Source organism: Hemicordylus capensis, chromosome 11, assembly GCF_027244095.1.
Source record: "Hemicordylus capensis ecotype Gifberg chromosome 11, rHemCap1.1.pri, whole genome shotgun sequence".
Taxonomy (NCBI): Eukaryota; Metazoa; Chordata; class Lepidosauria; order Squamata; family Cordylidae; genus Hemicordylus; species Hemicordylus capensis.
In genome coordinates this window covers 11,892,072-11,919,265 of record NC_069667.1, presented here as the reverse complement: position 1 = coordinate 11,919,265, position 27,194 = coordinate 11,892,072, and the positions used below count along the sequence as shown (strand labels likewise).

At 48.0% G+C, this 27,194-nt stretch overlaps 2 protein-coding genes across 7 annotated transcripts in view; both read left to right on the top strand.

The window, feature by feature from the left end:
• The first annotated feature begins 1,651 nt into the window (after window positions 1-1,651).
• LOC128335636 (uncharacterized) lies at window positions 1,652-22,298 on the top strand. 2 transcript variants are annotated; one of them, XM_053274235.1, is made up of 7 exons: window positions 1,652-1,685; window positions 9,240-9,345; window positions 10,249-10,440; window positions 12,178-12,268; window positions 15,473-15,567; window positions 19,315-19,468; window positions 21,516-22,298. In XM_053274235.1, the coding sequence occupies exons 1-7, from the start codon at window positions 1,679-1,681 to the stop codon at window positions 21,633-21,635; spliced, it is 765 nt and encodes a 254-aa protein (XP_053130210.1). In that variant the 5' UTR covers window positions 1,652-1,678; the 3' UTR covers window positions 21,636-22,298. The 2 variants fall into 2 exon arrangements, with proteins under 2 accessions (XP_053130210.1, XP_053130209.1); XM_053274234.1 differs by lacking the exon at window positions 1,652-1,685 and adding an exon at window positions 8,319-8,544.
• Window positions 22,299-24,565: 2,267 nt separating this feature from the next.
• The window catches only part of ZNF711 (zinc finger protein 711), a 29,998-nt gene continuing 27,369 nt past the window's right edge, over window positions 24,566-27,194 (top strand). For 2 of the 5 annotated variants that reach the window (XM_053274121.1, XM_053274119.1), the window contains exon 1: window positions 24,566-24,713. The gene's annotated coding sequence lies outside the window, so the exon portion shown is untranslated. Of the gene's footprint in view, window positions 24,714-25,513; window positions 26,149-27,194 lie in introns of those variants that run through there. The other 3 variants (XM_053274120.1, XM_053274117.1, XM_053274118.1) reach the window with 3 other exon arrangements.

The following is a 27,194-nucleotide window of genomic DNA, read 5'->3' as shown; positions in this document are numbered from 1 at the left end:
CAGGAGCGAGCTCCTGACCATCACTGGGGGAATCCCCACAATGCACCGTGCACCTGCATGGTGCACTGTAGGATTTCCAGGGCCTGGGATCACACATCCCAACCCTCGCACCTCCACACTGCCTGGGGCAGCAGTGTACCTTCCATCAGCCGCCCTCCTACCTGGGACGACACAATTTGTCTCTATTGCTGGAGGTGATAGAGCGATGAGGCCACCAGGAAAGTGATTCATTTAGTCAATCTTGGTAGCAATTCCAAAGGGGGGCTGGGGAAAGCCGGAGGGGGCAGGCATTGGTAAGGACCGATGGGAATTGGTTGATCAGAATGGGAATTGGCTGACCGATGGGAATTGGTTGACCTCCATAGAATGGGAATTGGTTGGCAGAATGGGAATTGAATATGGGAATATGGGAATACAGGAATACGGGAATTGGTTTGCTGCAAAGGAATACGGGAATTGGTTGACAGAATGGGAATTGGTTGACAGAATGGGAATTGGTTGAATTGGTTGACCTCCACAGAATGGGAACTGGTTGACCAATGGGAATTGGTTGGTTACCCATTAACCAGACCGTGGTCTTCGGACTTCAATCGGAAGTTGATTCATGCGAATCTTGGCACAGATTCGGTTGATTCGAATACCCCGTCCCAAATAAACCCCTTCTGCGGAGGCATAATTTGTCTCTATTTGTCCCTATCATCCCACGCCTGCCCTGTTTCTTTATAAGCCCTGGGCCTACCTACCTTTCCTTCTACCTGGCAGCAGCGTATCTTCTGGGAGTGCAATTTGCGTGCCCTGACCCAGACTTGGCAGCTGGTTCATCTGCATGGAAGGTGAACTTCTACTGCCTTCCCCGCCACCGCCCTCAAGCCCTCTCACACATTCGTGAGAAAGGGCTCATTTTGTAACATCTTTATATACAGATCCTGGAATGGATCCAGTAGGTTTACTGTCGGACCAAACTAGATATGGCATTGATTGCAGTTGATCCGCCTGGCTCCCCTCTCCCAGCCCATCTAAGGAAATGAAAGTATCTCCTTTTTATCCCAGCTTTTGACCAATGAGTAGCCCCCAGTCTCTCTTCTTTAGGGCATAGTTGTGTTTGTTTTATCTTCAGCTTGTTTTTATCGACATTTTAAAATTATTTTTATCTTGTTAACTGTCCTGGTGTCTAGGATGAAGGGCAGTATAAAATACAAATAAATAAAGCATCTTTGTCCTTGTGCTTTTGATTTTTGTGTCCATAAATAGCAGCAACCAGGGAGCTCTGAGGGGTGATTTCCATCAGGACCACAGCATGGGGGTAAGGGGTTAGCCCTCCCCCTTCCTCGCTGGGGTCCCAGCAAAGAACAAAACCACTAACCAAAACAAGGGCAAACAGCATGATTAACATCACATCTAGCTGGCCCTTGGACAAGTTAATTAGTAATTCTTGCCACAAAGAAGGATGCTGTAAAACAAGTTCAAAATCCATGACCTTCGGTCTCCTATCAGGAGAGAAATCAAAAAGAAAAGTGTCTGATCAGTATGAAAGAAAAGCGACTGATGAGGACGGAAGCCTAGACAAGCTAGGAGAAGAGGATTTGTGCCTTCCAAACAGAATCCCATGATGTTCACTTCTGTTGCCATCTTCCGACTCCTCGTTCTGCTGTCCACCGGTTGGCTGACTGCACAAGCAATGGAGCGTAAGAAAAGACTGGGGGTATTCTAAATGAGATCTAGTTGTAAGTTTCCCTAGATACAAAAATCAGCATGCTGAAGGAAAAATTCAGGTTTTGTTTGTTGCAGAACACAAGAGAAGAAATATACTGGTTATTGATCAAGAGAATCTGGGCAAGGTATTGGAGTGTGTGGTGGCATCTCAGCTCCAGGCAGTCCTGGATGAAACGGATTACTTGGATCCTTTCCAGCCTGGCATCTGTCCTGGATATGGAGCAGAAACTGCCTTGGTCACCCTGGTGGATGGCTTACACCAAGAGACAGACAGCGGGAGTGTGACCCTGTTGGTTCTCCTACACCTCTCAGCAGCTTTTGATACCATTGACCATGGTACTTAAGAACCTCGCTATTTGCCGTTCCACATATCCAAGGGGCATCTAGTAGACACCCATTTCCAGTATCTGCAGATATGATAGGGTTAAAACCCATGTATCTGTGGTTCCTAGAGAGCTGGCTGTGGAGGTCACTTCCACTGCCATTTTGTCTAAAGGAGCCATTTTGTGGCTCATTTCTTGAAAAAAATTGGACTTTCCCGCCATGATTTTCTGCAGTTTGGGGAGAAATTTTGTCCTTTGGGAAGCATTCCTGGGCATATGAGGGACCTGTGGAGCACACCACAGTAGGTTTTTGCCCTCTTTTTATTTTATTTATTTTATTTTATTGCCTTTCCCCCTCCACCCTGGAGGCTAACACTTCTTTCCCCATAGCCATAATGCCTTGTTACTCATGGCGATAGGCAAGAAATGGAACCCATGCAAGTAATGAGGTATTCCTGTATTCTTCTGGACCGCATCTCTGGGTTGGGACTTGGGGGCACCATGATACAGTGGCTTGAGTCCTACCTTGAGGGCTGTACCCAGAAGGTGGTGCTGAGGAATGCTTGCTCTGCCCCTTGGCCATTGGCCTATGGGGTGCCGCAGGATTCTAGTCTGTCCCCTATGCTATTTAACATCCACATGAAACCACTGGGAGGGGTCATCCATAGGTATGGGCTGCAGTGTCATCAGTATGCTGATGATACCCAGCTCTACCTGTCATTTAAATCAACTAATATCAGCAAGAGTGTGGATGTTCTGGACGGGTGTCTTCAGGCTCTTCTGGATTGGATGGGGGTAAACTGACAAACTTAATCCAGATAAAATGGAAGTGCTCTGAGTAGGTAAAACTGATTATATGAGTGGTGAGGTAAATCTGATCCTGGATGGGGTCACACTCTAGCTGAAAGACCAAGTCTGCAGCTTGGGCGTGCCTCTGGACCCGATGCTGTCCTTGGGAGTCTCAGGTGGTGGGAGTGTACAGGAGTATGTTTTACCAGCTACCGCTGGTATGCCAGCTGTGACTCTACTTGGAGAAGCCAGACCTGACTTCCGTCACTCATGCAGTGGTAACAGCCAGATTGGATCACGGCAGTGTGCTTTACTTGGGGCTGCCCTTGAAGATGGTTCAGAAGCTTCAGCTGCTCCAGAATGCCGCTGCAAGGATGCTTGAGGGCGCTGGGCACTTCTCAAGTATCACATCCATCCTGCAGCATCTTCCTTGGATGCCAGTTTGCTTCTGGGCTAAATTCAAAGTGCTGGTTTTGACCTTTAAAGCCCTACACAGTTTGGGCTTGTTGGACCGCATTCATCCATATGAATCTACTAGGGCCCTTTGCTCATCATCTTGAGTGCTGCTCAAGGCCCCGGCATTGACTAAGAAGAACATAAGAACAGCCCTGCTGGATCAGACCCAAGGCCCATCTAGTCCAGCATCCTGTTTCACACAGTGGCCCACCAGATGCTGCTGGAAGCCACAGGCTGGAGTTGAGGGCATGCCCTCTCTCCTGCTGTTACTCCTCTGCAACTGGTACTCTGAGGCATCCTGTCTTTGAGGATGGAAGTGGCCAACAGCCCTCCGACTAGTAGCCGTTGATAGACCTCTCCTCCATGAAGTTATCCAAACCCCTCTTAAAGCCATCTAGGTTGTTGGCTGTCACCACATCTTGTGGCAGAGAATTCCACAAGTGGATTATGCATTGTGTGAAAAAGTACTTCCATTTGTTGGTACTAGATTTCCTGGCAATCTGACAGTTGGTTGGCAGGGATAAGAGACAGGGTCTCTTCTGTTATGGCCCCTTCGGTTCTGGGATGCCTTCTCAGAAGAGCTTCACCATGCTCCTACCCTTAGGGTTTTTTAAAAAGATTGTAAAACCCACCTATTTAGAGGGGCTTTTTAGTGTGTTTTACTACAGGTTGGTGCTGTTTTAGTTTTAATTTTAACTGGACTTTTTTTGTTATTGTTGTTTATTCTACATTGTGTTTTGTTTGCTGGTTGTGCTAAATTTTATATTACTTCTACTGTCTTACTGTTGTGAGCTGCCCTGAGTAGTATTGTACTGGAAGGGTGGGATATAAATATTTTAAGAAGGAAGGAAGGAAGGAAGGAAGGAAGGGAATTGAATTTCCCCCTTGGGTTATTCAGGTCAATGAGTTATGCACTGACCTTTGATAGAATGCACCAGAGATATCACCATCACTTTCTATTTACTGTTTAACTTTTTAAAGAAGCAGGCAAGGAAGGGCATCACTAAGTGCAAAGAAGGACATTGTCTTATATTATCTAGGAAGCAGAGGTGACTGTAGAAGATGGGGTTTTCCTCATCTCCACAGGGCCAGCTGTACCAGTTGAACAATTTCTGCTTCTATGCCACTATTAAGGGGTTGGAGTCCACCTGTGGACCTCTTTTGCATCTAGTCATCATAGAAGAAAGATGGATGCAGGCATATAAGAACATAAGAACAGCCCTGCTGGATCATGCCCAAGGCCCATCTAGTCCAGCATCTCCTCCATGAAATTATCTAGTCTAGACTTCTCCTCCATGAAATTATCCAAACCCCTCTTAAAGCCATCCAGGTTGTTGGCTGTCACCACATCTTGTGGCAGAGAATTCCACAAGCTGATTATGTGTTGTGTGAAAAAGTACTTCCGTTTGTTGGTCCTAGATTTTCTGGCAATCAATTTCATGGGATGACCCCTGGTTCTAGTGTGATGTGAGAGGAAGAAGAATGTCTCTCTATCCACTTTCTCCACACCATGCATGATTTTATAGACCTCTATCATGTCTCCCCGCAGTTGTCTTTCTTCTAAACTAAATAGCCCCAGGTGTTGTAGCCTTGCCTCATAAGAAAGATGCCCTAGGTCCCTGATCATCTTGGTTGCCTTTTTCTGCACCTTTTCCAGTTCTACAATGTCCTTTTTTAGATGTGGTGACCAGAATTGTACACAGTACTCCAGGTGTGGCCACACCATAGTTTTGTATAAGGGCATTATAATACTAGCCGTTTTATTTCCAATCCCCTTCCTAATGATCCCTAGCATGGAATTGGCCTTTTTCACAGCTGCCGCACATTAAGTTGACACTTTCAACGAGCTGTCCACCACGACCCCAAGATCCCTCTCCTGGTCAGTCACTGACAGCTCAGATCCCATCAGCGTATACTTGAAGTTGGGGTTTTTCATCCCAATGTGCATCACTTTACGCTTGCCAGCATTGAACTGCATTTGCCACTTTGTCACCCAATCACCCAGTTTGGAGAGAACAATATAGTACTATATAGAACTATATAGTAACTTAAACCGAGTTGCATGCTACAGGTGGGTCCTGGCTCTGATACGGTTGAAGATCCATAAGGAGGTTATGTAGAGACATTAAATAACCCCAGTCACAATGTTTTCTGGCAACCATGTTGCAAGGATGAAAAAGCAGGGAGGATTCAAAATCCCTCCTCGAGCTGTGAGGAGTCCCAGGTAGGCTGCCACCATCCACCTTTTTTTATATGAGCAGATTCACCCTTCCAAGAGAATATTCTGGGAGAGTAAAGTGGAATCCCCGCCCCCCCCCCCCCCACTCCCCAGAAAGGCTTGAGCGGTCTTAGGCCTTCAAGAGCATGTGACTAGGGCAAGACCCAATAAGGAGTGGTGCTCTATAACAACAACAAGGATTTATTAATACTTGGATGATCAGGAAAACTATAGAGGCATCAACAAACACTGCTTCTATTCATGTAAAACCCTTCCTCAAGAACTACAAGAAACATGCAGTCAGATCCAAGCACTTAAAGAAAAATAAATTCCCTGATGCGTCTAGCTAAACGGGTCCCTATCCTTCCTACTTAGTTCCAGGTAATGAACTTCCAGTTGATTCCCAGCTCAAGGCTGTTAGTCTCCCTTTTCCTTACAGTAGCTGCTGATCAGACCTTATTCTGAGGCCTCCAGAGTCCAGGGAAGAACTGAACTCTCACACACCCCTCCCCTACTTCTCTATAGGCTGTTGTCCCGTAAACCCTGCCCCTCACTCTGGATTGAGCTCCAAGGATTTCATTCTCCTGGGCTTTCTTCCTCATTTGGAGAATCCCATCCTCCAAGCAGTTACTCTAATTGAGACCTAGTCCTCCCTCAAGCCTGACTCTCACTACATAATTAATAAAGTAGTTAAAGATTCAAGTTGTTTTATGTTCTGGTTGCCAAGCAGTAGACCGCAAACTGAAAATGAGCCAGTCATGTGATACAGTTGCTACAAAAGCGAATGCAATCTTGGGCTGCAGTAACAGAGGCATAGTGTCCAGATCACAAGGAGTAAAGGAGAACCTTATTACTTGCGGGGGTTCTGTTCCTCGCCTACTACCGCGAGTAATGGAACCATGAGTAACTTGGCATTATGGCTGTGGGGAAGAGGGGTTAGGTTCCAGGGTGGAGGGAGAAATTTAAAAACGGCCCAGAACATACTGTGACGTGCTCTATGGGTCCCCAATGGGCGCTGGAATGCTCCCCAAAGGAATAAATACCTCAGGAAACCATAAAAAATCACGGGGGGGGAGTCCAATTTTTGCAAGAAATGAGTCACAAAATGGCTCCCTGAGACAAAATGGAGGGTGGAAGTGACCTCCATGGTCATTTCTGGCCCTCTAGGAACTGCTGATACATGGGTTTTAACCCGATCGTATCCACGGATACTGGAAATGAGCGTCCCTGTGGATGCGCAGAATCATGGATAGTGGTTCCACAAATAATGAGGTTCTTCTGTAATAATAGTTTCACTTATTCTGTGCTGATCACACCTCACTTGGAATACTCCGTTCAGCTCTAGGCACCACATTTTAAGAAGGACATTGATCAACGGGTTCAGAGGAAGGCAACCAAGATAGTGAAAGGTCTGGAGGCCAAGGCTTACAAGGAATGGTTGAAGGAACTGGTTATTTTTAGCCTGGAGAAGACAAGACTAAAGGGATATGTGGTGTAGTGGTTAGAGTGCTGGACTAGGACCGGGGATACCTGAGTTCCAATCCCCATTCAGCCATAAGACTTGCTGGGTGACTCTGGGCCAGTCACTTCTCTCTCAGCCTAACCTACTTCACAGGGTTGTTGTGAGGAGAAACGCAAGTATGTAGTACACCGCTCTGGGCTCCTTGGAGGAAGAGCGGGATAGAAATGTAATAACTAACTAACTAACTAACTAACTAAATAGAAAAGAAAAGAAAAGAAAAGAAAAGAAAAGGGCTGTCACACAGAAAGAATCCCTCTTCTAAGACAGTCCCTGCCCTCTGCTATTTTTATAAGTACATGGATTATAAGTATAATGGGTTCCTCCCCATCCCTAGATCTAAGCTGGTGCCTACTGTGACACATGCATTGTCTAAAAACAAAGAAAATCTGTGGTTTTTTTTTGCTTTGGAATTCCTGTGCACATTATTTATTAATTATTTATTATTGATTTATCATACATTTATACCATCTGATATGTGCATCTCTAGGCAGTGTACACAATTTAAAAGACAAGATAAAACAGAGTAAAAACAGTTACAGTTTCAGAAAATAAAGTAAAAACAATCTCATAAGATTAAAAACGAATTAATTTAAAATTTATTTCAGTTAAAAGCCTGAGAAAACAGGTGTGTCTTGAGGGTCTTCCCAAGAGCAAACAGAGAAGGAGATGTTCTCATTTCAACAGGGAGCATATTCCAAAACCCCCAGGGCAGCTACAGAGAGGGCCTGGTCCTGAACTGCCACCAAACAAGCCGACGACAACTGTAACCAGACCTCTCCAGAAGATCTTAATGAGTGACAGGGTTCATGACAAAGAAGGCACTCTCTCAAGTACACTGTACCCAAGCCGTTGAGGACTTTATGGGTCTTCAACCAGCGCGTTGTATTTTGTTCGGAAACATATCAGCAGGCGGTGCAGTTCTTTTAAAATCAGTGTTTTATGGTCCCGTTGGGTTGTCCCAGAGACCAATCTGGCTGCCGCATTCTGTACCAATTGTAGTTTCTGGACAAAGGCAGCCCCACGTAGAGTGCATTACAGTAGTCAAGCCTGGAGCTTCCCACCATACACAGTGCTGTTTTAAAGTCATTTACTCCAGAAATGGGCGTAGCTGACATATCAGTCGAAGCTGATAAAAAGCACTCCTGGCTAGGGATGTGCAAACAGGTTTGACCCCGAATCTGTTCGAGGTTGAACCAGATTGAACTCCCCCCAACCAAAGTTCAGGGGGAGGGTTCGTGGACCTTTAATTTTTATTTTTTATTTTTTTTAAATCTTGTTTTTACCTTTTACTCCCCTCAGGGGAGTTCCTGGAGGTGGTGTGTGTGTGTTGTAGAGGCTCCCCCTCCCCCCACCAGCCTTTGAAATTACCCCCTCACCCGGGGGTAATGCTCTTTGACCGGTTTTCGGCCTTCACCCAGAGGCCATTATGCAGGCCGTGCACCTGCACACATGGCCTCTGCATGGCACGGACATACACCACCACCCCCTGCCGCCTCCAGGAACTCCCACGAGGGGTGTAAAAGGTTTTAAAAATATATTATTTAAAATTTAAAAGTCTGTTAAGCCTCCCCCCTGTACCAAACTAAACAGGGGGGGGCGTTTGAGGGGGTGCTGGACCGAACTGGCCCGGTTGTGTTTGAGGCCGGTCTTGGCTGGAACCAAACTTGCCCAGCCGATTCTGTGCACATCCCTACTCCTGGCCACTGTCTCAACCTGAGAAACCAGAGAGAGTTTGGGATCCAGGAGCACTCCCAAGCTACATACCTGATCTTTCAAGTGGAGTGTAACCCCATTCAGAACAAGCAGGTCTAAACCATGTTTTGGGTCCTGACCCCCCACAATCAGTAATTCCATCTTATTTGGATTCAACTTCAGTTTGTTATCAGTTTGTTACCTTCAAATATAATTAATTAATCAATCATCTAAGGGAGGGATTCCCTACCTGTCATGCTCCAGATGTTGCTGAACTACAACTCCTATGATTCCCAGCCACATCAATTGTTATAGTTCAGCAACAGCTGGAGTGCCACAGGGTGGGAACCCTTGATCTAAGGTTTCTTTAATCAAGTGATAGACTTTGGTTCTTACAGAAGTCTGGTGGGATTTGGCAATGGGTTTTTATTTTTTATTTTTATTTTTGCTAAAAATTCTCCCTTGTAGTATCTTACATGATTGCCACTGCAGCATTACTGTACAGCTCAGCTTTCTCTGTTTTCAGCCAGCTGCACTCACGTTCCTGACTTTGGGACTTGTCAAGGGAATGCACTTAATTTCTGCCCCAAAGGTGTCACTTGTGGATGTAAAGATCAAGCACCTTTTTGCAAGTAAGTTGCTTCTTTATCTTGAGGGTTGGGAGCAGGGTTCCCTGTAAGAGGGATTCCCTGCTGGGATGCTTCCTCAGGAGGACGGCTAAGAGTTCAGGAAGGGGCAGGACCTTTGCAGGTCATGAAGATCTCTCCTTGTCACTAGCTCTTTGCATGCTCCACAGCTAACATTTGAGCTTACTGCCTTGCCTGACCTAGATTTGGAAAGTATCCCAGCACCCCCTGATGGCAACTTTACTTTGGGAGGGTGGGTGTGCGTTCACATATCAGCCAGATTTACCCCAAAGTCCATGCAATATATCAGAGTGCACTCCATACACAATTCGGGTTTTTCTCTGCGTATTGGAACTTAGCTCAATTTTTGCCCAGGAGCTTTCCCAGGCTTTACTGTGGGTGTACTGTGAGGCTTTACTGTGAGTTTGAAGTCAAAGTGATGCAGTCCAAAAACACTGATACAAAAAGTGGATTTTTAAAAAAAGGTGAAGTTGTGCCGTCGAATCGGTGTCAACTCCTGGCGACCACAGAGCCATGGGGGTTTTCTTTACCCCAGATATAAATCGGGCTATACTCTAAAGTGCAATGAAAACCCGAATCATGTGTGGTGCTCCCCGATAACTCACATGGACTTGGGGGTAGATCTGGCCGATATGTGAATGCACACCCTCCATTCCAGAGGGGATGCAAACTAGTAGCTGGGTGTGAAAAATGTACTGGGTAAAAACATCCAGTTTTTGCTCCGGGGTTTGGGGGCAAATTTGAACATAAAGCCGTGGCAAAGACTGCTGTCCGGGAAAGCTCCTGCTTAGGATCTAGATGCCTGGCTTTCCTCCTCCTCCTCCTCCTCCTCCTCCTCTTGTCTTGAAAAGCCTATTTTAATTCTAGTTTACTGCATTTTGTCTGAAGGTGCCCCTCCTACCGGAATGACTGGGAAGATTATTGGTACATGGGCCCCAAATGCGAGCAACTGTGGAGCACTCTGGACCTGATTGTTGTCGCAGCCGTTCCTGCAGTCACTTTGTCTGTGGTAGCTGCAGTGATAATGCAATGGGTCAATTACTGCAAGAGAACACCAAAGGATGGAGCAAGAACTCACAGGCAAGTCACTTTGGGGCCAAGTGGAAATTCTCAAACCGACATGTTTAAATCCTTGGTATTTGAAAGCCAAGTATTCCATTATTTTGATGAATAATTGCCTAGGTCAGCCCCCTGAAGCTACTGCACTACAACTCCCATCACCCCTAAAAGTCATTGTGGTTGGGGATGGTGGGAGTTGTAATCCAATTCATGGAGACCCAAGCTTGAGAACACCCCGACTTAGATCAATTACGCCTTGCAGTCCTGGGCACATTTACATGGGAGCCAGTCTCACTGAACGCAACAGGCTTTACTCCTGAGTAAGACTGAATAGGGTCAGATGGAATGAATTGCAAACTGCACCAAGTGAAAGATGCAAATTGTGGGGTCGCAATATGAAAGACTACCTATATCGGGCAGCAGCAATATAGGAAGATGCTGAAAGGCATCATCTCATACTAGGCAGGAGATGGCAATGATAAACTCCTCCTGTATTCTACCAAAGAAAACCACATGGCTCTGTGAGCACCAGGAGTCAACACCGACTCGACAGCACAACTTTCATTCTGCACTCTACCTGATATGAAAGACAAAGATTTCCGCTCAATAACAAATAGTGTGTGTGTGTGTGTATAAAAAGGGGGTGGGAAAATTTTGTTTGATAGTGGCAGTATTGCTTTTACCAAAGACCCAGGCCTTGGCCCAGGGCCATCAAAGGATCCATGGCCAACTTAAGGACCTGGTGAAAAAAAGAGCAACATCTTTGGAAGCCAAAAGAGATCTACATGAGATCAGTGTTCCCTCAAAGGCATGCACATGTGTGCGCACTCACAAACTTTTTGATGTCTGCTCAGTTAATTGTAGATCCCGCTCAGGTTGAATCAGGAAGGCCCCACTCCGAATGCATGTGCACGCACACTGCCTTGATACTACTACTGCCCAGAACAAAACTCATTCTGCACACAGATAGAAATTTTTAGAGAGAACACTGCCTGAGACCTTTTTTAATGTGAAGACACGGAGAAAGGAATCTGGGGCTTTCTTCACGAGTTCCACTTGTGAATTCCAGCCCTTCTCTATTAAATTTGTGACATTCTCCTAATGCCATTTTGTGAAAAATGATAAATAAATATTGATCATAATCGTAATGTATTGTCCTGATGCCTTAATCCAATGAGGGTGATGTCTGCGTGAAAAGTTAAGATGTTTCAGTATGTGCATGCGTTGCCGAATCAAGAACTGTACATGCTCAACGTATGCCATGTGTTATATTCCCTGGAAATATAGCTGGAAACTGCAAAGGCAGGTAGGAATAGCAGGTTGTAGTGCCAGCACTGATATTGCTAATCACCTGTTTGAGGAGGATGCAGGGCTGAATCATGTCCTACATAGGGAGCTTCATAAAATCTAAGTGGATACTTTGAATTAGAGATGTGCATGAAACAAATTTTTCAATTTGTTTCCAATTCAAGTCAAATTATGAACATTCATTTTGAATTTGAATCAAATTCAAATCTGAATCAAATTCAAAATGATTCAATCCTGTTTGGACATCTTTTTTAACCAATTGTAGGGCCTGAATGGCTTTTAAAAGGTGCCAAACAGCTCTCGAATTGAATTCAAATCAAATTTGCAAATTATATTTGAATTCGTATCACTCAAATCACCTAGATTCAAGTCAAATCTATTCAAATTTGAATAAGTTTGCACATCCCTACTTTGAATAACACTCTTTTGAACTGGTGTCTATTTCACAAGCCAACCAAGACCTCAAGCACAAGAGATCCCCAGATATGCTCATAACCTGGATGATGGCTCAAGATACATCTTTCCACACAGAAGTGAAGAGGTAAAGTATTGTTTTAATTTAGATGTTGTTAACAGGTTTGGATTTGTTTGTTTTTTAACCCCCAGATATTAAAAGATGTTTTATGTCCACCAAAAGATGGCAGTGTTTAATTTTAGAAATGCAGTTGAGTTATGTATCCTTGCTGGTACCGATCCAGAAGTGAAGTGAAGTGAAGTGAAATGGTGTGTGTGTGTGTGTGTGTGTGTGTGTGTAATGTACACAAACGCAAACACAATTCAGTCAAGCAATTCAATATCAATATGCATATTTTAAATTGTTGTTTTAATACCTGTTTTGTTTTTATAGTATTTATTTTTGTGAACCGCCTAAAGACTTTGGAGTCAGGCGGTATATAAATTAAATACATAAATAAAATAAATATAAATAAAATATCAAAACACAGCATTTTTTTTAAGTTAACGTAATCACCATTGTGGGCTGGGAATTATGGGAGTTGCAGTCCAGCAACATCTGAAGATGCTAGGTTAAGAACTCCTGACCTAGACATTTCAAGGTGGGTTGGGGTGTGTGGGTGGAGGAAGTAAGTCCTTGTTTTTCTCTCTAGTTTTTTCCTATCCCAATTAGCTTTGGTTAGAAGAAAATGAAAAGTCCTTATATGAGCTAAAATAAGATTTTGGCTGTTGTCCTGCATGTCCTACCTGGAAATACATCCCATTGATTTAAATGGGTTTTTCATGGTTTACTCACAATGAAGTGTAGGTAAGTTCCAAACTCAGCTCTGCCCCATGGAGTTAGGCAGGTTAGACGCACAGGAAGAGCTGCCTTATACCAAGTCTACTAGACTTAGTCTAGTGGTCCCCAACCAGGATTCCTCCAGATGTTGCGGGGAATATATTGTAGCTGGGAATTATGGGAGTTGTAGTTAATCAACATCCGGAGGAACCCTGTTTGGAAACCACTGACCATGTCAGACCATTGGTCGGTGGAGCTCATAGCACCCCACCCTGTCCAGCAGCGGCTCCAAGATTTTTCAGGCAGGGGTCTCTCCCAGCCCCACCTGGAGATGCTGCCAAGGATTGAACCTGGGGCATTCTGCTTGCAAGCAGATGCTTTGACACTGAGCTATCTCCCCATCCCCTAAGGGAAATGTCTTACAGCACTCACATGTAGTCTCCCATCCAAAAACAAACCAAGGTGGACTTTGCTTAACAAAGGAAATAATTCCTGCTTGCTTCCCCAAGACCAGTTCCCCTCCCCTCCTAGCCTTAGCCACATTTGCAGTTGTGATAACACTACTGACCTACCTTATAGAAAACATAGGAATACTCAAACATTTGAAAGAGGTGGCCCCATGCAAAGGAGCCTGGGTGAAGCCATGAAAGGAGCAGGAGATCTGGGTGGAGATTCCGGATGGAGTCATGAAGGGAAAAGGAGACCTTTGGTCGGACTGTGATAGAGTTGGAAATGCAAAGTCATGGAAGGAGATGTTATGAGAAACAAGGGCTGAAAGATGAGATGAATTCAACATAAGGAGGACACATTTGTGCTGGATGTGGGGGGGGGGGGATGCTGCCTTTCCACTGGCTCGGCATGCTTCTTTCCATCACAATCCTTCAGTCCTTTCTACAAATAATTAGCAAACTTCAAATATCACATAGGAACGTAGGAAGCTGCCTTATACTACTGAGTCAGACCCCTCCAGTCTGCATTTCAAACCCTTTCCCTCCCTCGCTGGAAATGAGCTCTGGATGGCTCACGTGGGTAAGGTTGCCATCTTCTGGCTTTCAGATCCGGGTGCCTAATTTGCAGATTATGTAAAGGGCTTGAAAATAATTTTTGAACAGAATAGTGACTGCACATTTTGCTCCCTAACTCCACTACTACAAGGGCCAGAGCTTAGCTTTTTTTTTTTTTAATGAAAGCTGAAATCCAGGTGGGCTAAGAAATCTGGGTGAGATGCTTAAAATCTGGGTGAAATCTGGAATTTGGGGGGACATGGCAACTCTACACGTGGGCCCTCTGGAGTCCAAGCTACACCCATATGTATGTGTGTGATGTTGCATGCAAAAGCAGCATGGCCTAGTCTCCAGAGGGCCAACGTGAGCCCTCCAGAGCTCATTCCCAGCCAGCTGGAGGGAGAGAAAAATAAATGCACCCAGCCAGCAAACGCTGCCTGGGAATGAGCTCCAAAGGGCTCATGCAGCAGTTCCGTGGCTCATGGCCAAGTTCTTTGAATCTGGCGGCTGCTCAATGGTGGCTCCACCCCTGCTGCCAGGGGTTGAACCCAGAGGCGTACACATATATATATTTACCTTTAGCCCCTTGGGGGGGCTTCCTAAAGGCTGCGGGGGGTCTGCAAATGTTACCCCTCCCCCCCGCTGGCCTCTAGGGCTTCACAGGGACCATTTAAGCATGTGCAGTGGCCATTTTTCAAAAAATTGCAGCTGAAAACAAAATGGCCACCACGAATGCTCAAATGGCCTCTGTGAGACCTGGTATGGCCTAGGGCCTCACAGAGGCCATTTGAGCATGCATGGTGGCCATTTTGTTTTCAGCAGGCTTTTTTTTTTTTTTAAATTAATTTTAAGAAATGCCGCCCCCCTTCAAGTGGCGCCCGGGGCACGTGCCCTGCCTGCCCCACCCTAGATACGCCCCTGGATGAACCTGAGCCCTTCTGCATGCATCCCCTAAGGGGAAGATCATATGGCAGACAGTGCTCACACATGTAGTCACCCATCCAAATCAAAACCAGGGAGGCCCTGCTTAGCAAAGGGGACAATTCATTATCGTGAGTACAAGACCAGCTAACCTTTCTTGTTTTGCATGCGCAGCAGCTGCTTATTCTACTATTCATATACAGTTAGGAACTGAAAATGCTACTTTATCTGTGGAAGTTTTTTCTGCAAGGGTTCTTCAACCTGGGTCACCAAATGTTGCTGAACTACAACTCCCATTATGCCCACCCATTGTGGCTAGGAATGATGGGAGTTGTAGTCCAACGATATCTGAGGGCACAAACTTGGATCACAGGGTTTTGTACACTTTTGAAAACAGAAATGAAAGGACAATATGTGACAACAAATTTGTTACTAAACTTTAAGTCACTGTTTAATTCTCTTAGTGGATTTTATATTACATATATATTTGATCAATGTTTATGTTTTTCCTCTTCTCTCTTTTATATTTGATTTTTTTTTTTTTAAGTCAGGTGTTTACTTCCCACTTTTGTTTCCTCTGGTATAGGACAACAGGACTGTGCAAAATCCAAAATTCCCCCCAATCCCACTCAAGGAACAACCGCATGAGCATCCGCCATTACGACGAGTCAAAGGTTCTAGGTATGATGTCCTTTTGTCAAGCTTTCATTTTATCCTTTCACCGCATTTTCTCTGTGTGTTGGAAGATAAACTCTCTGCAGTATTCAGTGATGAAATAGGCTGAAGACATTCAGTGAATTTACGGAGAAGGAACACAACAACATCGGAAGCCTGCTGCACGCAAAGCACATGTTGTGCCACTGGGCCATGGCGCCATTCCCAGGAGGTCAGAATCATGCAGGTGTCCCTGCTCTTAACCTCACGCATTTATCTGAAGGACCAGATATGTGTGTAGTAGGCTAGGTACTATCAGGAACCCCGCAAAATAGAGGATCTCCTCTTGTCCAAGGCTCTGTCCAGACCTTCAAGTAGATCAGAAGTGGCCCTTTCATGAGGCGAGGTGATCGTCTGAGATGGTTGGGGTACAAATGGCAGGATGCCCCCCCCTTTGAATAAAAGGGATAGATGGGGGAGGAGGGGGCACACAAGTGGGGGAGCAACATTTAGCATTCTGCCTTAGGGGAGCTGAGATCTTGAGCCGCCACTGAAACGAATGCATCTTGAATGGGAGAATACATGTGAGCACTGTAAGACAGGGATGTGCACGGAACTGCGGCGGGGTGGTTTGAAGGCGGTGGCCTCTTTAAGAGCAGGGGAGGGTGGACTTACCTCTCCTGCCGCTTTCCCCCCACCGGCGTCCTTTGTTAAAAAAAACTGATTGGGGTGGCAGCGTACCTCCCTGCTGCCCCATTGTCCTCTTTATCTGGATATGGCCAGAAGTCCCCGGTGTGCACAGGCACGTTAAGGACTTCCGGCCATATCCGGCCAACGGGGGCAATGGGGCGGCAGGGAGGTACACTGCTGCCCCGATCAGCTTTCTTAACAAAGGCCACCGGCGGGGGGGGGGAGCAGCGGGAGGGGTAAATGCACCCTCCCCTGCTCTTAAAGCAGCACCTCCGCCGCCTTCAAACCGGCAGAACCGCCAGTTCAGAGGCCCATAAAGGTCCATAAAGGGCCTCTGAACCCGTTCCCTGCACATCCCTACTGTAAGACATTCCCCTTAGGGGATGGGGCCATAGCTTAGTGGAAGAGCATCTGCCTGCTTGCCTGCAGAAGGTTCCAAGTTCCCTCCCTGGCAGCATCTCCAAATAGGGCTGGGAGAGACTCCTGCCTGCAACCTTGGAGTAGCCGGTGCCAGTCTGGGTAGACAATACTGAGCTAGATGGACCAAGGTCTGCCTTCCTAAGACTTCCATAAGGCAGCTTCCTATGTTCCTAAGTGTGCCCCTTCTGTTGCAACCCTTCAGCGCAAGTACCCCACAGAGATTGTGTGTGTGTGTGTGTGTGTGTGTGTGTGTGTGTGTGTACAAACTTGGAGTACACTTAACTTCCCGAAGACTATCACAGACTGAGTTATCTAAGGGCCTTACTTTTTGCCCCACACCAAAATAACATAAGATTGCTCAGATGAAAAACTGATATAAAAGCATTCGAAAGGAGATGCAGACTTAAAGGATTTCTTAGATTGACTCTGATGAGGACTCTGATGATGAGCCACCCTGTGAAATTCCACATTCCATGGGGGACTCCATGTGTGAGCACTGTAAGATATTCCCTTCAGGGGATGGAGCCGCTCTGGGAAGAGCATCTGAGGTTCCAAGTTCCCTCCCTGGCAGCATCTCCAAGATAGGGCTGAGAGAGACTCCTGCCTGAAACCTTGGAGAAGCTGCTGCCAATCAGTGCAGACAATACTGAGCTAGATGGACCCATGGCCCGATTCGGTCTATGGCAGCTTCCTTTGGCGATCTGACAGCAACTGCCCAACCTGAGTCAGTTGCTTTCAGATTGCCAACTCTGGCAGGGAGTTCAGGTTAAGGCAGCCTGGATATCTTAACAGCAGCATCTGATTTAAATTTATTACTGTCCATGACCAAGAAAGCAAGAAATAAAAATAATACAATACAGTAAAAAATATACAAAATCAAAAGAATAAATTAAATAAAACTGAGTTACAAAGATGGCAAGGTCATACACAACTCAGTTTATCTCGTCTCATTTGACATGCCGCAGCACAAAATCTCACAATCCTCTCTGAAACCTCCAGGTGGCGATCCATTAAAAAAAGAAAAGAAACATAATAATCAGCAGAATGACTCGGTTTATCTTTTAAAAGAGGTTCTATCCATATGAGGCGAATCCTCTCTAATAAAACGCTTGGTGTCCGTCTGTGGACGGACACCAAGCGTGTGTTTGTGCCTCCCTTGGCGGTTCTGGGCATGCACAGAGCGCATGCCCAGAACAGGCTGCAGCAGAAACGAAGACAGGGAACAGGCGGCCATGTTGGGCGGCCAGAAGTGGCCGCCCTGAAGAAGCCAGTGAAGCCTGGCCGAGGTGGCGGCGAAGCCGCCGCCGAGGCCTGGCGGCACCAACACAGACGAGCGCCTGGGAGACCTTGGGCCACTTGCCACAGCCGATAACCGCCCTCCCAGCTGCCCGACTTCCCCTTCCCCGCACCCCCCCAAGGATTAAGGGCCTCCGCGGCCGCCGCCACAGCCGCTAACCACCCTCCCAGCTGCCCGACTTCCCCTTCCCCGCACCCCCCCCCAAAGGAATAAGGGCCTCCGCGGCCGCCGCAGCCGAAAACCGCCTTCCCAGCTGCCCGAGCCCTCCTCACCCAAGTCAGCCCGCAACAGCTGGGCGAAGTGCAAGCATGTTTTTCAAAGGTAAAGAGAGGAGCTCGCGAACAGAGCTCCTCTCTGTGCTAAGCCTCTTCTCGAACTTGTGCTTGGGCGGCAAAGGGAAGGGGCCCAAATTCGCCCTCCCGCCCTCCCAGCTGCCCGACTTCCCCTGGAAGTCGGGCAGCTGGGAGGGCGGGAGGGCGAATTTGGGCCCCTTCCCTTCCTAGCGCCCATTATTCAACGGGCTAAAATTTACTTGTAGTCCTATAAAAGGCAATGTAAAAGGACATGCGCTACTGACTCAACAACTCCAGTGCCACAAGGGCATAACCAGTCCCTCCTTAAGGGAGTTCCCTTAAACCTCCCTTCTAACACTGCAGAAGGTAACGCATTAAAGCGTGCCTGTGAGAAAGCTCTTCTATGACTTAAAGTGGTCAGGTGTATCAAGTATCCTGCTAGCTGGGGATAGTTCAAAGAACTGCCGAAGGTGTTCTTTGCAGTAATCAAGCTTAGTTCTCTTTGTTTCTCCATATCTAGCACTCTTTGCTTAGATATCATTTTAGCAGCATCAGGTGCTAAAGATGACAGATACTGCCATGAGAAAGCGGCATCTGCAAACTCAGGGTTCCTCCATGTTGGAAGCTCCAATCTCTAGGGGAAACCCTGTATCTCTTTATCCAAAGCAAGACTCACACTTCTCCCCACGCACTGAACTGCAAGAGCCGTTTCTGGAATGTCTTCCAATTTCTCTCCATGGCAGGAGCTACTTGAGTTCTGCTTCAGACATTTCAGTGGAGCCTTCTTCATTGAAAAACCAGGGAGAAGTCCCGTTCACAGGGGAAACGTCTTGCTTCAGTGACCTTACGAGTGGATTCTGCCCTAAAGCACAAACCTCATTTGGAAGAAAATGTTGCTTTTCATTATTTTATAATTGGGGACATAGTTGGGCTAAAGTCTGCCAAAACCAGGGCCCCCAAAACAGAGGTTGCTGACTTTGACTCAACATGTACAATAAATCTGTCACATTATTATATATCTATCTCAGTATAATTTTCGGGGCATCTTATTATTGTATCATTTTATTATGATAGCTATGTTCCACATCCACCGCTGAGAAGAGCCATGCCAGAAGATGCAAACCGACCTCCTTACGTCAAGCAGCCTCGGTACTGGGAGCATGAAACAACCAATGTGGATTATGAAGAAGAAAACCCATTCTCTGTTATGGGCATGCGGCAATTTCCTGTACGTACAAATAACCTCAGTTATACAATGTGGGGGGCTTTTTTTTCTTTTTAAGTGGCTGACTCCAAGTAGCCCCTTGTGCACACAGAAGGTACTTCTTTTCATGCAAAAGGGCCTGAAACTATTTCTGCTTTGGGACTGTGCCAACTACACCTTATTATTTGGCTTTGGCTTTCAACCTGCAACCAGGGTTGTGTGTGTGCCGCAGTTCTGTGACTGCAATGCACGTTATGCATTTATTGCCATTTACATCCTGCTTTTCCTCCGAGGAGCCCCAAACAATTGCATTTATTTATTTGTTTGCTTACAGGGTTAACTTTATCCTCACAACAACCCTGTGAGGTAGGTTAGGCTAAGAGAGAAGCGACTGGCCCAAAGTTGCCCAGTGGATTTTTGTGGCTGAACAGAGATTTGAACTTGGGGCCCCCCAGGCCTAGTCCACACTCTAACCAATACACCACACTGACTTTGAGCTTTCACTCTCTCAAGCTGAGCATCTCACCATGTTTAAAAGAACCGAACCAGGCAAAGCGGTTTTGTGCACATCACTAGCAAGAACAAATAACTTCAATCAATCAATCAGTCTTCATTTCAGTCCTTGACCAGCAAAAATTAGCACAATAAGGGGGGAAAAACATTTATATAGCACCTTCAAATCCCAAGTGTTTCATATCCACCCTCTTGTTGGAACCCTAACAACAACCTAGTCAAAGTAGGTCAGCATTAAGATATCCAGTATTGCAGATGGATGAGGACAGGAGCTGGAAGAAAGCAGTTTGCTTAAGGCTAGCTAATGAGGCAACAGCAGAGGCAACATTCAAATTGGAGACTTCCTGGTCTGCAGTTTGGTTTCAAGAGTCTCAGCAATCCACTAGCCCTCAAGGAGTGAGCGGTGGAGATGAGCAACCGTAATGGTAGCAAACCACCCTGAGCCATTCTGGGATGGGCAGTATATAAATGAAATAAATAAAAATAGTACTAATGACAACAGCTATTTGGTGGGGAGAAGGCCCACACTGAAGGGGGCCCGGGGTTCTGGTGCAAAGACCCAGAGGAGAAGCAGACTGGATGATGCGATATAAAAAGTATAGATACGTGGGTTACATTTGTGGTCATCTTTATAGATATATTTCTCTTAGGCATACCTGTCACTAATCTCATGCATGGCAGCCCTTGCGAGAGTTCGCGAGAAGCTGCCGGATAGCTGTGGGGACGGTCAGCCAGCAGGCAGGGAGGGAAAGAGGTGGCCAGGTTGGCCAGCCGGCAGTGAGGGAAACGGGTGTCGGAGGGCGGTGAGAGAAAGCGGACTGGGAGGGGAAAGGACTGGGGCTGAACTGGGGCGGGGGGAAGAGAACAGACTGGGGCTGAAGATGAGGGAGAGACAGGGAGATCTAGGGGCGCAGATGCTCTGTGCCAGATCAGCTAGTTTTATCATTTATTTTTTACATTTATATCCTGCTCTTCCGCCAAGGATCCCAGAATGGTGTACATGGTTATGTTTACCCTCACAACCACCCTGTGAGGTAGGTTAGGCTGAGAGATATGTGACTGGCCCAGAGTCGCCAAGTGAGTTTCATGGCTGAATGGGGATTTGAACCCGGGTCTTCCTGGTCCTAGGCCAACACTCATTCAGCATGGTCAGTCTACAAATAAAGGCCATTCAGACAATCAACAACTACCCAGGTTTGGGAGCTGTGTGTGCTCCCAGTTTTCGGTTTAGTGAAAGCAAGGTTGGAGGAAACCCTGTGTGAAAGCAAGATAAGAGGAAAACCTGGGTAGCTTTTCCTCCGACCTTGTTTCCACACAACCGAAAATTGGGAGCACACACAGCTCCCAAACCTGGGTAGAAGAGTTGATTGTTTGAATGGCCTCCTAAAGTGATACTTCCAGATCCATGCTTTTGCCTCCAAAGGAAACTCGATCTTAATACCACCCTGAACTTGCCAATGGTTAAGGAAGGAAGAGCAAGGGGATAGGTTGTGTAGCTAGCAGCAATGAAACCAGACTGTGCACTCGAGCTGTTCCTCATCTTAACGTTCTTTTACAGAAACCTGGCGCGTCACCATTCCTTCCTCCTAGCGATTATGACGAGGACCTTCCACCAGTGAATTATCCGAATGCTGGAAGGCCCTACAGGATGGCGCACCCGCAGAATATATACTACTAGGCACTTTTAAAATGGCTGACATCCAGACTAGCATTGTGCTAGTAAGCTGAGAAACTGTGAAGTGTGTCAGTCTGCACAGCTGCTAGCAAGAGACCTTCTCTGGGCCACATACACAGTTGCGCAACATGACACACAAGGCCTTGTGAAATGCATCTTCTGCTAGCACAAGGAACAAGCCTGGAATAGACTTCCTTGCACCAACCCAGGGTTTCCAAGTCTGGCCCTCCAGATGTTGCTGAACTACAGCTCCCATCTTCCCCATCACAAGAAATCGTGGCTGGGGGATGATGGGGGTTGTAGTTCAGCAACATCTGGAGGGCCATGGGTTGGAACCCCTGGGCTAGCAGCACAACCCGAGTCTGGATGTAGGCCAATCTACAAAATGTCCACGTGAACAAATATTCACTGTTCAGTGTGGCCTTCAATTGGTCCTCTGTAAACATGTTTAATTTTCTTCATGGAGACTTGATTTGCTGTAATTGATGCTGTCATTGCGCAGCCGTCAAGATACTGTCTGTATTTCTTTGCCTAAGCGAGAGACTTAATGCGTTACTCCAGTCAATATTCTTTTTCGGTTACAGTGCTGTCGCAGATCACTGTGCGTCTGAGCTCTCTGTGTAGGCTTCTGCAACCAGGACGGCTATTAAAGCACTTATCTCTCTAGATTTGTCAGCCTCTAAGGTTCATGGCAGGCACTTTATTCTTCCTTGCAAAAGCCTATAATGATGGACACTACCTAATATCTATTTCTGAAAGAGCTGGAAATTTTATAATCCTTATGGGTGCAAAACTGGAGCATCTACAGGCAAGAGGTAGGTACCAGCAGACTTGGGGAACCTACAGGTGCACTGGTTTCACAAAACTCTGAAGGCAAAAGTCCTAAAGGGGGCAAAAATCCCAACAAACTCCCCCCCCATGTTAAGACAATGGGATGGAATGTTCATGGGCTCAGTGCAGTTAACAAACAAGCACACAGACCTTGGAAGGAGGCCTTGAATAAGAAGTGTAAGAAATTTCTCAGCCTGAGGAATACTCCCCTTAAGCACAGGCTCTGTTCCTGCTTCTAAGCAGAGAGGTGCCTAAAACTTCTATACATGTACACAATGGCTGTAACTGCAATATTTTGTTGTGAGTCCATACTTGTTCTTTCTATTCTATAAACGGGAAACTGAGGCAGAGTGTTGGTGACTTCCCATGCCACCAACAGATCCTTGAGCTGCAATTTGATCATTTACTTCCCAGTTGCAAGTTCAACACTCCATCCACCAGGCAGTAACTCAAGCAGCAACTAAAAGTATTTCAGCAACCACCACAATTACGCCAATTTGTACAGTCATCCAGTTGCCTTTACACCACAAAGCAGTCCCCAATGAGGGCATGACAGAAACTGCCATGGGTACAATATGCAGCTTGTCCTAATTTCCAGTTGCACAACTAAAAACAAAAAGCAATTAACATTCAGGGATTCCTGGAATTAGTTTCCTATTGTTAGGAACATCTTTTCATCTTCTCCCTCCCGTCCCCAAGAAGCGAGAGAGGCGCCCAGCATGAGCAGTGCTGAAGCTGCAATGCCATAAAGCAGAAATGCCAGAACTTTTATTTTCTCTTTGCAAGGTTAGCAACTAAAGCTTTGTATTTTGGAACTGCAGAGGATAGAAAAAGAGCAACCTCAGTGTAGAATGGCAACTTCTCCTTGTGTGTAGGCCTACCATCCAGCCTTACATCCCTACTTGCCCTTCCCTTGCTTCCTGGGAAGTAAATCCCACTATGTTCAGAAGGACTTACTCCCAAGGAAGTGTGAACAGAACAGCACCTTAAATGCCAAAGGCCTTAGGAATGTTTAGGGGCTTTGCCACCATTCCCTTCAGCTCCCCTGCCCCCCACTTTTGCTGCATCATCCAGCCTGATGAAGAGTTCTGCAGGACTCAAAAGCTTGCTGCTCAGAACTTGGTCACGTCGGTTGGCCGTAATAAAGCTATCAGCCAACTGTTGCGTTCAGTATTCTGCCTGTGTGCTGCTAACACACAGAAACCGCCATAAATGCAGCTTTCCCATGCAGGGAGATACAAAAGTTGGGAGGGTAACCTGTTGCGTTTCTTGTTTTCTCAGAGATATTGAATAGAGAAGCTTTGCAGGGGTAGATGTGCAGCAATACGTATGCGAAAAGTAGAGTAAAATTCGCCAGGGTTGCACAGGAATCGATATTTATTTTGAAATGTGTTTTGTTTTTGCATTTTTCTCCGCAACCCTCTGGGAAGCAAGACACACACCACGCACTTGCATTTAATGTCGAAACCCTATCAGTGAAAGTCCCTATCAGGACTTTCGTTGTGTCCCCCCCCCCCATTGCAATCAAGCCAATTGCTGTGGATATCTAAGGTGCCATTTTCTGCACTGTGGCTCGCAATGCAAGCTGCAAACATGCACTGCACGGCCACATCATCTCAGAGTTCAGACCCGGAATTCCCCTTCTCTCTGCGCCCCCCACCCCCGAACAAATGACCTCTATAGCAATTCGTTCGCAGAAGCCACGCTACGGTTTTCCGCCTGCCAAGGCGACCACAGCGCGAGTGAAGCGCCCGAGAAACTCGCCACCCACTCTCATTTCTTGGGTTCGCGTTCCCCACCCTCTCCGTTTTCCGTTCAGGTGGCTTCTCCGCCCGCCCGCCTTTTGTTTGTTGCCTGTGTCTCTCTCATTCCCCCGCGCCACGAACTAATGGCAAGAAGTACTGGCAAGCACCTTCGTTCGCCTCCCCACGCATGCTCAAGGGGGCAAGACGGCGAGGCGATGGGGGACGCGCGCGCGAGGGCGCCTCCAGGGTGAATGACGCGTTCCGGCAACGGCTGGTCGCGAGGCGGCTGGTGGTGGGGGAAGGGCAGGGGGAAGCGAAGGGAGGGGGAGGCCGCGTGCGAGTGAGCAGGCCGCGCGCGCTCCCGCCCGCCCTGCCGTTTCCTAGCCCCAGCCTGTGATTGGTGCAGGCCTCGGACCTGGCGGACCCGAATGCCAGGCCCCGAAAGCGGCAGCCGAGGCGGCCGAGTCCTCCGGCCTCCGCTCGGGCTCCAGCCCGCCAAGCGAAGGTGAGAAGGGGGAAAGAGGGACTCGGGCCGCGGAACGGGGGCCCGAGGAGCGCAAAACCGACGGCCAATTTAATCGGGGGGCTGCCAGGCCGCGCAGGCCCCGGCCCAGGCCGCACCCGAGGCCTACGCAGGAGGCCGCCCAGCCCTCCCGCCGCGCCCTCCCGCTTCTGCCCATCGTTGCCTCCAGACTGCGCGGCCCAGATGTCAGGAGGGTGCCGGGATCCCGGGCTCTGCCCCGCCGCTGCCGCCACCTCGGCCGGCGGGGGCTGCTGCACTGCAGCCGGGTCCGAGCGAAGCGGGCAGAAAATGGCGGGAGACAAAATGGCGGCCACGGCCCCCTCAGCAGCGCGGCTCCGGCGGGGGACCCTTCTCGGGCGCTGCGCTTCTCTCCCGCCGGGGGAAAGCCCCAACGAGCCCCGAATCCGCACAGCCGCCGCCCTCCTCAAGACCCGGCCCGGGCGCCTGGAGCAGCCCCAGCAGGCCGTCGCCTCCCAGGGCCCGGACGTGTCTGGGGAGGGGGGCGGCCGGGGAGGGGGCAGCCGCGGCCCGCCCTGCCAGGGGCTGCGGAGGAGGCGCTGCTCCCCCACTCAGCGGAGAGGCCGCTGCCGGCGCCCCCTCCCCGGCCGCCCGCGCAGCCGGCTCTCCTCGGCTCGGGCCCCGGCGGCGGCGCGCTGGGCAGGGCGGGCGCCCTGCCCTCGGCCGCACCTCCGCGCAACACCGCCCCGGGGAAGGATGGGTCCAACCCCACCCCCTTTTGCCCGACTCGGGCTGCCAAGCGCCGCTTTATTGTTTGCTCATCACGGGCGCTGATTGGAAGCGGGAGGAAGAGGAGGGTTGGGAGAGTGTCTGGGTCGGCGGCGGGGGGGGAGGCGCGCCCCCGCCACCACACACTCATTCGCGCGCGCGCTCCCTCCCTCCAGCCGCGGCGGGACCCCGCCCGGCGCGCTGCAAGAAGGGCACGCCAACGTGGAGGCGTCGTTGGCTCCCTTCTCGTTATTTATTTTTAGTTTTGTTCTTTTTTCGGGAAGCAGCAGCAGGAGGCCCCGCGAATGGTTGTTGCAAGCGGGAGAAGTTGGCTTGCCAGCAGCAGCAGCAGCAGCCCGGCCTTCCATGCATGTCTAGTCTGGGAAGCGAGACAGCCCCGGCACTGACTGGGTTCCTTTGGGGCTGCGGTCCTCAGTCTGCAGGCTTCAGACGTGGTTGCTTCTGGGCCGGGCGGGGGAGATCTCGCGGAACCTTAAAGACTTGACAGATTTATGGGGTGAAAACTAGCGCCCACTTGGTGAGATGCGTCTGGTTGAAAGCATCCGAGTACTGCAACAGAGTAGCGGGGCCAGTCTGGAATTTCACCATGAGAAGTCATAAGCGCCGTCGGAGGAGCTGGCTGATTAGTTTCTGGATGCAGATGGGGTTAGCAGTAGGGTCACAGTTGCAAGTAAGCGTGATTGCTACTCCTCTCCTTGCCCAGAGGGTGCGTGCAGAGCCTTCCCATATGACTGAAGTCTGGTGATGCATCATGGACACTTCCATTATTTTTGTGTACATGTGATATATCAGAGACTCATTTTGGGGTTTATATATCAGTATCCTGCACTTTTAGGCTGCAATCCTATGGATCTTTACTTAGGAGTAAGCCCCACTGAACCAAGGCTCGCTCCAGGTTTTTGAAGGCCTGGGTAAGAGATTGACAACAGACCCCTTGCCATTCCCATGCAGATACATGAAACATACAGACTTGATTTCCTACATGTACAACACAGAACACACAATGACTGGAGATCTTTGTCCTGATCTCTTTGGCGTTCTCTTCTGTTGCACTCACGAAGGCTGTTCACATGAGCAGTCCTACCTGGGCTTGTGTAGCCCTACCCGGGTAGGACTGCTTGTGTGAAGTGCTAGGATTTGCCCCAATCTTAGTGCTGCCCGGCCAAGTCACCTGGTGTCTCCCCCCACTCCGCAGCAGACACTAAGCTGGGTGCCTAGAGTGCCCAGCATGTGGGGAAATCCCCCAATGCCCCATGGTGCAATGAGGGATGCAGGAGGCTACAGCCTGCCTTTCCCCTCCCACCACTCTCTCTCTGCTCTCAGAGCTGCCATGTGCCGTCGTGTAGGCATGCAGCACTGTAAGCCCGAATGCGGCTTACATTGTGGAGAAAGGCAGGATGGCTCCTGCCATCCTCCCAGTCCTTCCTAAGCCAGGTAAGCTGTGGTCATGTGTACAATTTTATAGGATCTGTCTGTAGTACATGTTTGACTACAGTTTAGAGCTAAAAGGTAATTCAGTATTGACTTGCCACATGCAATAGTCCTTACATGACCCTTTAAGGCCTTGTTAATTTCATTGACTGACATCCTGACTAAATTTACTAGAGGAAGTTCTATTGAAATTTAGTAGTCCTTTAGAGTAACTCCTGGGTTACTTAGTATTGAGTAATTTAGTCTGGATTCTGGAAGTCTGCCACGAAATCTAGTCATTGATGC

Bases quoted from the DNA above. Each gene is read 5' to 3' on its own strand.
- LOC128335636 (XM_053274234.1), top strand. From the start codon at position 8,448: ATGCAGGCCGTGCACCTGCACACATGGCCTCTGCATGGCACGGACATA. The intron at 10,441-12,177 runs GCAAGTCACTTT...CTATTTCACAAG, and splicing joins GATGGAGCAAGAACTCACAG to CCAACCAAGACCTCAAGCAC. The intron at 19,469-21,515 runs GTACGTACAAAT...GTTCTTTTACAG, and splicing joins TGGGCATGCGGCAATTTCCT to AAACCTGGCGCGTCACCATT.